At 36.4% G+C, this 12,500-nt stretch overlaps 1 protein-coding gene across 1 annotated transcript in view; it reads right to left on the reverse strand.

Moving 5' to 3' along the window:
• LOC135210803 (uncharacterized) overlaps window positions 1–893 on the reverse strand; it is a 1,890-nt gene extending 997 nt beyond the window's left edge. The window contains exon 1 of the mRNA XM_064243667.1: window positions 743–893. Within this exon, the coding sequence (XP_064099737.1) occupies window positions 743–748 (6 nt within the window). The 5' untranslated portion in view covers window positions 749–893. The remainder of the gene's footprint in view (window positions 1–742) is intronic.
• Between the last annotated feature and the right edge of the window lie 11,607 nt (window positions 894–12,500).

Here is a 12,500-nt window from a genome sequence, read left to right on the forward strand (position 1 = left end):
AGATTTCCGTTGAAGTCTTCCCGTGTTGCAGCAAACGATCACCAAAAGTTAATGTTCATATTAGTATAAGAGAGAACATTTCGAGACGAGTGGTCACGCTTGAGCCAAAGGGGCATTAAAGGTCATTCTGACGAGCTGGTAAACAGAAATGTAATCCCTAATGACATTGCGTCGAGATTCCATTTGCTAATTTCTGATGTCTAAACTAAATCCCAACTATTAACTTGTGAATGAAAATTTCCGCATTTCCACAACAACATCAACATCTTGAACAGCATCGATCTAACAACATCAGCGATGTTGGGACATTTCAGTTCACGTACATCAAACTACATCAGTTTCGGGATTATCTATGAGCTCCCAAAACAAAATCACTTCTCCGTTCCAGCTTTTTCAGTTAGCAAAAGATAGCTTTTTTACGCATGGGACCAGTTCACTCTAAATATTGCATCTCTTGATAAAATTATCACAAAAATTCCAAATATCTTGATATCCTTCAATTCTCGTACCACTGTTTCTGCTGCGTTCAATAAAAGCCGCGCATATCCCTGTATACTTGACTTCAGCTTTATTCCCTAAAAACTCCACTTGGAATCAAGCCAATAAAATGATGATCAGATGATTCCAAGTAGATCCTTCAAGAAAGAGAGCTAGAATTACAATCGGACTTCTCCCGAAAGGACTTCGAGGTCAAAAGAGACGGCGAAGAAGTCCTGCCAGACGAAAGAAAGACAGCACTCACCTTCATCTTGCAGTGGGGGACAGGCCAAGAAGGAGCTAAGACCAGGACAGGGACCTAGATAATGCTCTGGTGTTTGGTATGCTTGCCCCTTTTATACCCTCGACTTCGAGTTCCTCGGGCGAGTACCTTGATGAATTACGCCTTCGTGAATAATAAGCAACATACTCGTCGGTATTCTGAGCTTTGCTTTGCTTTACTGAAGATAAACTACGTTGGTTCCTTTATTATTATTATTATTATTATTATTATTATTATTATTATTATTATTATTATTATTATTATTATTCAGTAGATGAAAGCTATTTATATGGAACCAGCAGCCCAAGGGGTCATTGACTTGAAATTCAAGCTTCTAAAGAATATGGTGTTCATTATGTAGAATTTAGAGGAAATACGGAAAGAAGAGATCCCCCCTTATCAAAAAAATTAAAAAATAATGAATGAATAGAAAGATAAATCGATAATAAAATGTATTAGAATGCAAGAAGAATAATATTAGGGTAGTAATGCTTCACATTTTCGCTGAACTTCTCTAAGTTCCAATAGCACGACATCCTCTGGGAGGCTGTTCCAAAGTCCAACGGTGTGAGGAATAAAGAACCTCTGGAACTGGGATGTTCAACAGCAAGACAAATTTACTGCATTTTGGTTCTGCTGTTCTAATTGCCTGTCTGTCTGTCTATCTGGAGTCCCCTTCAGTTATTTTTATTACTGCTTTTCTGTATGTTATGATGCTGTATGCAATTTAACAAGCTGACTTTTGCCTTCTGTTATTTTTTCCTCCACACCTCCTACCAAACCCCCTTCCTCCTCCTCCTCCTCCTCTCTTTCCTCCTCCTCCTCCTCCTCCTACTCCTCCTCCTCCTCCCCTCCTCCTCATCCCCTTTCCCTTCTTCCTCCTCCTCCTCCTCCCGCCTATTCTTCCTCCTCCTCCTCCTCCTCCTTCCTCCTCCTCCTCCTCTTTTCCTCCTCTCCTCTTCTCCTCTCCTCCCCTCATCCTCCTCCTCCTCCTCCTCTTTTCCCTCTTTCTTCCTCCTCTCCTCTCTCTTCTCCTCCTCCCCTCCTCCTCTCCTCCTGCCCCTCCTCCTCCTCCTCCTCCTCCTCCTCTTCTTCCTCCTCCTCCTCATCCTCTTCATCCTCCTCCTCCTCCTCCTCATCCTCCTCCTTCTCCTCCTCGTCCTCCTCCTCTTCCTCCTTCTCATCCTCCTCCTCATCCTCCTCCTCCTCCTCTTCTTCCTCCTCCTCCTCATCCTCCTCCTCCTCCTCCATACTGAGTCATAAAACTCGCCTGCCAAGAGTCTGAGCACCTTCCAGCGTCATGGTCTAATAAGCTTTAGGTCAAAATATGCGTTTGTTTATTTTGTAATTTATGCACTAACTTATTTTTTTCTCAAGTCCTCTCATCTGTGGACTTGATCATTGTTTTTCTTGTTCCTGCCTTTCTCAGCTTATACATTTTAATAGAATTCGTTCTATCAGAAAATCCAGTTTTCTTCTACTCGCCAAAAAAAAAATCCCGGAAATATTCTCAAAATTCTCGAACCAAAGCGCGTCCCTTCCATCTCAAAGACTTCTTGTTCATTGTGGTCTTTCCCGCGTTACTTTTTAGAAGATTATATTCTCTCTAAATAGACATCAACCCTAATCAAGAAAGACAAAGAAGCTGCGAAAACTTTAATATATTCTGCCTACGACGTCTTCTTTATTGCTATTACTGCCAGGCTCTCATTACGCGGCAATTCGCTCGATTTCTGGCGCGTCTCTTGGGCTGGAGAACAAGTCCAGTCCGGAGGAGGCTGGAACGTAACCGGTTAAATGATAGTTAATCCTGGAAGTCAAGGTTACTGCCAGAAAGCCAGAAAGCAAGAACTCCTAGGAGCCTTTTTGCGTTCAGGATGTCTGTGGTGCTTGATGTCAGTCTGTCTGCCGTTTTGTTAGTCGTTTCTTAGCATCTAATTTTATTTCTATTATTATTATTACAGTGATACTTCTAGGAGTAGTAGTAGGACAGACAAATATCATTCAGTACCTACACGCAACGCAAAGTGTAATTTTTGAGAGACCAAAAATTAAAAAATTAACTCAACTCGGTGGTATCCAGGATAATGTATGACACGAGAAGCCGAACGTGCAAGCATCCTTACAGAGACGAAGACGACAACAGCAGTGCGTGTGTCCTTGAGTCAGCTTGAATTCTAGTTTCCGTCAGTATTTACCTGTACGTACCTGTGGCTGGCCTGTCTTTGTTGCCGGAACACCTAAGTTCTTCAAGGCTATGGGGCTAGTCAATGGAAACCTGGGCTCTATGACAGGTATAGAGAAGATGAGAGACTTAACAGGTAATCAGACGGAAAAACAGTGAGAAAAGTACGTAACAGCTTTCTCTTAAATCAACTTAACAAATTACCATAGTGTTACCTAGGTGATGCTTGTGGGAAGAAGATCTGGAGGCCTAAAACACTCCCTTTATTGACAAATGGACTTAACTGAAATTTATTTGTCAATAAAGGGAAGTGGAGACAATAACTGGTGATTATTGCATCTTATGAATGACCTTTACAAAGAAAGTTTTTATTCCGTCCGTTGTCACATGTAGTGTATACATATACATAAGTATATATTTACATATACATATATATACATATATATATATATATATATATATATATATATATATATATGGTATATTTATATTCCTTTTAATGTAGAATTTTTCTTCAATTTCGAATTCGTCCTGGTATAGCAGAATTATTTCTTGTTGCTTGTGCTCCATGCTCTGCATATGACGAGGATAATTGCGTCTGGTAGATGTGAAACTGTTTTACAGAAAAATTAATACGTATTACGAGCTGCCCTATGAGCAAGAGCCCGTGCTGGCACGAAGTCTGCTTAATCTAAAACAACTACTGATACGTATTACCTGAGCTGTCACAGATGAAGACCTTTATGAGGAGCGGAAACTGGTTTGGACAGCGAGTGCTATCTGCGATCTGGAGGAGAACGAGGCCTTTTGGAAGTCTTTTCGAGTTGACTGGTGTATTCACAAAAAGACAACTTCGTGTTTATGATAATATATTAACCGGTGCCGTAAGGAAATGATTTCCAGGTATAGTTGCACGCCTTGAAGAATTTCCAAGAATCTGGGATTTTGGGGTACCAGGCATAATTTTTTTACTGATTTTGCAAATTGCATACCACGAGACCTCGTTTCAAATCCAACTGACGCTGCTTTCAAAATTTTGGCAAATTCAAGACAAAATAACTAGAATTTTATATCGCATGAATATGTTTCCATAATTTGCCAGATATGGGCACAGTGATTTTAAAATAGCGGTTTCATAACTCGTCTGTACAGTTACCTAAATATATATATATAATTATATATATATATATACTATATATATATACATATATTATATATATATATATATATATATATATATATATATATATATATATCAACTGAAGGATCCACAGTAATATCCTTGTTTATCCAGATGAAATATATTTGTGGAAATATTTACAAAGATTAAAGCTTTCGTCCATCCACCTGTGATCAAGTCCACAGGTGGATGGACGAAAGCTTTAATCTTGTGAAGCTTGAGAGAAGAGAGAGAGAGAGAGAGAGAGAGAGAGAGAGAGAGAGAGGAATTACAACGTCTTTCCACGCCCGCTCGACCATCCGAATATTAATTTATAAAAAAAAAAAATGATTAGTTCATCTGGTAATAAATGCAATAGCTCTAGTGACGCCATTTTCAATGCTGCAGTGTGCAATCGGATTTCAAATGAGCTCTGAAGGACGTGGGGAAACGAGAAAAATAAGATAGATGGAACTTGCAGCGCAATTGTCCACCATCGTTCATTCCCACGTCTGCATGAATAATCAATAGTTCCTTGGTTCCAGTTTCAAATGATACCAACCTTTCTAATTAAAGGCTTACATTACTAGCAAAGTTCAACAAAGAGAAAAAAACTAATGACGTGGATATGTTGGCATTTTAAAATGACATGTTTTACTGGAGTTTGGTCTAGAATTGTTCTATTTTCATTTTTTTTAATATTTTTTTTGTAATTCGTGTCAAATATTTTCAAGATCTATTTCAAATCCGATTCCAAACCACAACATTTAAAAAGGCGTCAGGAGATGTATCATATTTATTATCGGATGAACTAATCAGTTTTTTTAACAAATTAATATGCAGACGGTTAACGTGCGTGGAAAGACCTTACAATTAACCCCCCTGTCTCTCTCTCTCTCTCTCTCTCTCTCTGTTCACACAGACACACACAGACACACACACACACACACACACACACACATATATATATATATATATATATATATATATATATATATATATATATATATATATATATATATATATATATATAAAGCAGCTATTGGTACAGACGAACTCTCTCTCTTTCTCCGTTTTTTCTTTCTCTCTCTCTCCTCTCTCTCTCTCTCTCCCTCTCTCTCTCTCTGTTCACACTGACTTCCTTTATATATATGCACAGACACACACACACACACACACACACACACACACACATATATATATAATAAATATCATATATTATATATATATAATATATATATTATATTAAGCCAGCTAGCTGGTACAGACGAACTCTTTCTCTCTTTCTCCGTTGCTCGATCTCTCTCTCTCTCTCTCTCTCTCTCCAACTCTTGGAGATGCCATTAGCATAAACCCCGTGTATATACACACGTTAGACCAGGTCTTAAACGAGATGCTTTAGTCTACTCAACCAGAATCAGCTCGCTTCGACTGAGCCAGCGAAGGATTGGGATTCCCTGTAGAGCCAAGAGCCTACTACGCTACCCTCCACATCTCGCGCGTATCTTGGACGTCTTGGCGGGCGGGCGCGTGCCTTTCCTGTTGATTGTATTTAGGTCACGGTATTAAAGTCGGTGTCGCTTGTGATAAGGCTGGCTTTTTTTTTTTTTTTTTTTTTTTTTTAAAGAGGTGTAATATTTCCCGAGGATTGGCATTAGATGACGGTACTTTCAAAATCGCATTAATATAAGTTTTCCGTGATGGATTTAATGAAACTGTGAGACTTCTCTCGCTACTTACAAACGTCAGGCGTTAAATGCATCAAAGGAAAGTCTGCATAACAAAATCACTCCGTAAGAAACGTATATACGTATATACACAATCAACATAACCGATCAATTGGCAATAGATATAACTCCAAAAAGTGCGCCACTCTGGGCATGACCTCCCTTGACCTCTGCACATGCGCAGAACGTTAGTTTATTGTTCTGAAGAGTAAGCAGGGCCTGAATTAGGGCGGGGAAAAAGTGGACGATTTCACGATCATATTTCTATATATTTTCGGTCAATTTTAAGAGAGGTTTCTACCCCAACATACCACAACCCCTGTGCATTAGTCTGTGGTCTGGAAGTAGGCCCCCACCCCAGCCCCCCACAAAAAATATAATTGGATAACATTAGATTTAATTATGAACATACTTACAAGAAGCAAGGGATCTCTCAATTCTTGTATATTATCGTATTGCTAATCATGTAATAGTGCTAATTATGTACTTTTCGTACTACTACTACTACTACTACTACTAGTAATAATAATAATAATAATAATAATAATAATAATAATAATAATAAAATAATAATAATAATAAATAAATAACTTAGTCTATCCAGATCAAGAGGAAAACTGTGTCCACATTCAATGATAAAAAAAAATCGAAATTTACCATTTGCTTCATGCATTTCAACAATACATTAACCAATACCAAACCACTGTGTAATCTGAAACGTTAAAAGAATTGAAATTAAACTTTAAATAAGAATCTGGCCCCGGGATTATCAACCGCGAATCACTTGACGAAATCAAATTGCAGCTCTTGTCAAACAAGACGTGAATACTTCATTGCAAGTACCTGGAAATCGTACCGGCTGGAGTCACGTTAACGCAGCAGACACTTCAATTTTCGGTCGTGATTATCGCCACTGCTCACGCTAGCGGATAAATTCGGTTATAAATAATCTCGGCTGGATTTTATCACGCGATGAAGTTGGGTTAATGTTGTCGTGTTGGCTACGAAATCAAAGGAGAGATTTGCACAAAGCACAGTCAAGACAGATAGCGCATTAACTTCGGTACTCGGCTGGAGAAAGATTTTAGCACAAAAATTAAAATGTTACAATATTTTTCATCCTTTTTATACTGAATTAGCTTCTATATTCGTCAAATTATTGTTATGAATATTATCTAAGCTGTATTGTTCAATAGACATTGAGAATTAAGCATAGAGTTAGCGTTGTGGAGTAAGCTATATATTACGAATGAAATATATAAGGTTTTTCCATGTTTTATTATTGGCTCAGGAGGGAAAAAGACAAGGCATTATATATATATATATATATATATATATATATATATATATATATATATATATATATATATACGTCACATGCGAATGACAGAAACTCTTCATCCAAATAAGTCCTACGATTTTATCAACTCTTAAAATCTTAAAATAGCAACTCGGATTCAGTTCAGAATCGGACGAAAGATATCAAAGGTACATAACTGAAATGTCAGTATACTTCGATTTGCAGTCGTTACTTCCTGATGCTTTTGTTACCAACTGTTATGACTGTTAAGACCAAGTTATATATAAATAAGCAATCGAAGTGTTCTGTACAGCGTATAATGCTATATATAACTCTCAGCCGCGGCCCGGTGGTGGCATGTGTTGTTGGCACCTGTAGCTATGCCAGACGCAAGATCATGGCTACCACTGAGGCTAGATGGCTGCAATTTGGTATGCACGATGATTGGAGGGTGGATGATCAACATACCTATTTGCAGCCCTCTAGCCTTGGTAGATTCTAAGATATGAGGGCAGACATGAAAAGTGGGGACGGACACACAAATTTCCATCTCTATAGCTTTCTTTTACAGAAAACAAAAAAAATTATGTCAGCCTCGAAAAAATTGCACTTGTTGCATCTCTGAGATAGATGGAGACCTGTTGACGAAATAATATCATTATATATATTAAATTTCAGGTTTTAAAAAAATATTGTGTAGAATAATATGACTTGATGCTGAATGGCAAAATCAGATTTTTTTATGAATTGTATTGGCATTTCAAAGTCTGGAAACTTTTGATTATAATGAAAAAAAAGTTTGTCCCAAAGTGGTTCAGCAATTCCGAGGTTAATTGGGATAAGCTGGTATGCACCATAGCCGTAGCTAAAAATAATCTTAATAGTTTATATAACTTGTCAATGAGATGCAAAGATTAAAAACATTGTCCAAATGTATTTGCTAAAATATACTCTCAGTTCTGTAAAGATTGTAAAATATCTTTTTTATATTTTCCTTGTTCACGACTAACCGTGCCTCTTATATTAAATTATGTTGATATTCAGTCATAACAGGATATTCTTAAAATAAAATAATCCATATTTTAACAGACCATGAAGGTAAAACACACATTGCCATCGAAAAATGATAGTAGCCCAAAGCCTACTTTAAGATCCTACATTTTCCAGGAATTCACACCAGTAAGTCAACAGCAGATGTGCACAGGATTCCTGAATTCCTACGTAGATCAATTGCCATCCTATCAGAGTAATGACGTCGAGTCGATAAATCTAAGTCTTGTAACGTTGTTTGGTTATTAAAATTCAAAGAACCCAGTTCCAATTTTGAAATGACCTCAGATCTTATCTTGGAATGTTAGCGGTGGCTTATTTGAACATTTATGGCTGGTTTTCTTAATTTACACAAATTTCGAAATTGCTGGGCCAATCTAGGCCAATTTTTGTCTCGTTAGAATTACACTCTTTTTGGGAGTAGGATACTTTCATTTCTCAGTTGTTTTGGCTATCAGTTCATTTCATTTCAAAAACGAATAAACATACGGTAAGGGGTGAAACTATTAAATAAATTGGAAATTAAAAGAAAGTATTTCTATAACCTTGTAAAATTAAATTACTAAAAGGTTCTATTAAAGCAAAATGTATAGAGGAAAAATTACAGTTTAAATTCAAATCAAACTTTCAGACGGAAGCATTTGGGACACTGTTACGAAATAAAAGGGATAAGAACTTACAATGGTTTGTTAACAAGGCGCCTAACAAAGCGAATCAAACGAAAATAAAGATTTTATGAAAACTAGAATACATATGACCACTGAGATCTTTCATAGATAGTGACCCCCAGCAAATTTCTCGGGTCTTTATCTAAGACTAACATTTCTTTAGGGTCATTATCTTTATGATATTTTCAGCCTCTTGTTCATGTGGTTTTTACGGTCATCGCCAAAGGGTTTTCTGGGGTCGTTATCTGGGACTAATATTTCTTTGTAGTCATTATCTTTATGATATTTACAGGCTTTTTTTGCCATAAGGCCGATATGATTGGATGTTTTGGAGACACTTCTGTTACCTGTTTGACGTTAACGAGATTTTGCCATGAGTGGACTTCGAAAACGTTGGTTCAGAATAGAGAATTTATAAAAGGAGCCCATGAAAACGCCAAAATATAGAAAGTACGTACTATATTTTAGAGACTGCTGCATCTCTCTTCATCAGAAAGAGCAAGCAGAGGTAGATTAATAGTGCCCAAAACTATACCAGGAAAACCACTACGCACCAGCATCGATAATGCAGCGTCTATTCAGTGCGTTGCCAGCTCATCTGAGGAACATATCAGGAGTGAGCGTAGATGTGTTTAAGAATAAGCTCGACAAATATCTAAGCTGCAACCCAGACCATCCAAGATTGGAAGATGCAAAATATACCGGAAGATGTACTAGCAACTCTCTGGTAGACATTAGAGGTGCCTCACACTGAGGGACCTGGGGAAACCCGAACGAACTGTAAGGTCTGTAAGGTAAGGTAAGGTTCACGTGCCTGAAGAGAGAGGCAGCAGTCTCTGAAATATAGGACTTACTTTCTGTATTTCTGGCGTTTTTAAGGGCTCCTTTTATTAGATGGAATTCTGTTTTAACAGAAAATTTTTAAGATTCATATATATCTATCTATATATACTTATAAATATATATATATATATAATATATATATATATATATGTATGTATATGTATATATATGTGTGTGTGTGTGTGTGTGTGTGTGTGTGTTGTGTGTGTATACGTGCGTGTATGCCCCATGTATGCCTCCATGAAAGAGACGAGCATGTAGGTGACAGAATTTTTTGTTACTTCAGCCTGACGAATCCAGATTCCACTGCACATAACGTAGTTGACGTACCAAAGACAACTTAACGAGGAATGTGTTCAAGACTTCTTCCCTTGGGTCAACGCCTTGCCCGTTACGATTCGGTCGTTGTGAAACGACTCGATTTTCGAGCGAAAACCGGTTAAGGAGAGAGAGAGAGAGAGAAAGAGAGAGCTGCAGTGGTCCGAGGGGTTACATGACACATTTAAGGCTAACTAATGCCATTAGTTAATGGTTCCTAAATGACGAAATATGATGTCTCGAAGGTAAAAAGACTTATTAACCTGTTAAGTGATCCTCCATGGGAAAAAATAAAAAAGAAAAAATGCCCATCCGTGAAAAATAAGAATAAATAAAAATAACTGTTGAAATTGATTCGAAAAATTAAATTTATTATTATTATTATTATTATTATTATTATTATTATTATTATTATTATTATTATTAGTTATTATTATTTTATTATTATTATTATTATTATTATTATCATTATTATTATTATTATTAATAATTATTATTTTTGTTTTAAGGGGTCCACAATATTATAAAAAATGTTGCGAGTTCGTATATAATTTTAAAACTTTACAAAAAGCTTTCGAACGCTTCCCTGGGTTCATCTTCAGGGAAGGGTTCGAAAGCTTTTTTGTAGAGTTTTAAAATTATACACGAACTCGCAACATTTTTTATTATTTTGGACCCATTAGAACAATATATATACTCTCGCGATAGAGAGTTTTTCCCAACATTATTATTATTATTACTATTATTATTATTATTATTATTATTATTATTATTATTATTATTATTATTATTATTATTATTATTATTAACATTCAAGGATGCTCATTTGAAAGAAGTTACAGCAGGTAATAAGAAACGCAAAAAGATGAGATCAGTAATTAAAAAATATATACATTAAAAAATTAATGAATAAATAGCTCAAAATTTAAATAAACCATCAAAATACAAGATGAATTTCCGAGATTCTAATTGCACAACATCAACAGGGAGACTGTTCTACACCTAGCTTAAACAGCTTGGGAATTTGAGGGCCCTGTGAATCCAATGCCACAATGACAGTGAAAATAGACATCAACCCTTAAATCTTGAAATTGCCACTTGTGCTGTCTTAGTCTTAGGTCCCCCCACTGGCCTCCTTTCTCATATATCGACAAAAACAGGATGTGGTGTATCAGAGTGTACTCGTGTTTACTGCTTTTTTTTTACTCTTGCCTGGCGACATAGCCAATTCTCCCCCAATAGCATTTGAGAAGTTTTTCCTCGAAAAATAAACGATTGAGCATCTGTGGTCATAACCGTTGCCAGGAATAAATAATTGAAACGTTTCCCAGTAAGAGGATTAAAATTTCAAAAAGGAATTTCATGTCCCTTCAACAGTTTCAGAGTACTAATTTCATAGAGGTGAGTATCTCACAATAACCCTGGTGGCATAGAACTTTAAGACAATACCAGTTCATTACTAAGTAACATAAAGTTTATACAAGATGATTAAACTATAAATAGTTTCTGAAGAGTGTTTCAACCATAATTAGCTTTGACGTGAGAAAGAAAATAATCCCTTTGGGCATTATAGTAACAGGTGCGTTTATGCTTTTCATTACCTTCGATTCAAACAAGGGGTATATTTATAGGTTGGTATTCAGTACCCGAGAGCTGTTATACTGTATGTTACATGACAGAACCTTTCAAGAAGCAGTATTCTGCTATGAAAATAAATATGATCGAGGTGGAAGATGGAACTTGAATTGTTTTATTAAGATACTTTATGAGCTAACTGAACTTCATGATAAAAAACTAAAACAATAAAACGTAGCTATTATTCTTTTGGATGATTCAACTTCACAGTATTTTATTATGATATATAATGTGCGAGGTCGTTGAACGTCATGATAACAAACTGCGAAAAATAATAAAACGTAACTTTATTCCTTACTTGTCATCCTGTAAAATATTTGCGTAATGCGATGCTATTATTCATAACCCAAGTTCAGCACCCGCTGAAAAATATCGTGATTTACTGAATTAGCCTTTTATGAAAAAATTATGCTTAGCACGTAGTAGGTATATCGCTAAAAGGGGACAACATTGCAATGACCTATTAAGTATTCGGAAACGAGAGATATATAATACCTTATGCAATTAAAATACCACCACAAAAGATAGCAGCCAGATAGAGCTTTTCCATAATGACATGTTCAACAGATTCATTTGGAAATCCGCCTCTTAAATTAAAGGGGACACTAAGGAAATAGAAGCCTCCAGTCAGCTGACGTAGTGATAGACACGTGACACACTCGTCTGCATTCTGACGTGAAAAAACAAGTGAATTGCGAACACACGTGACTAATACATTAAACAGTAGCATATCCGAAGATATCATAAAGGTATTGAGGCAATCAACCAAAACACTGCTGGGAAAAAGAAAAAATAAATAAACCGCCATCATTTGCAAGAATGCAATCACATACATCAAATTTCGAGATGGATATG

The sequence above is a fragment of the Macrobrachium nipponense genome, chromosome 4 (genome assembly GCF_015104395.2).
Source record: "Macrobrachium nipponense isolate FS-2020 chromosome 4, ASM1510439v2, whole genome shotgun sequence".
NCBI classification, from domain to species: Eukaryota; Metazoa; Arthropoda; class Malacostraca; order Decapoda; family Palaemonidae; genus Macrobrachium; species Macrobrachium nipponense.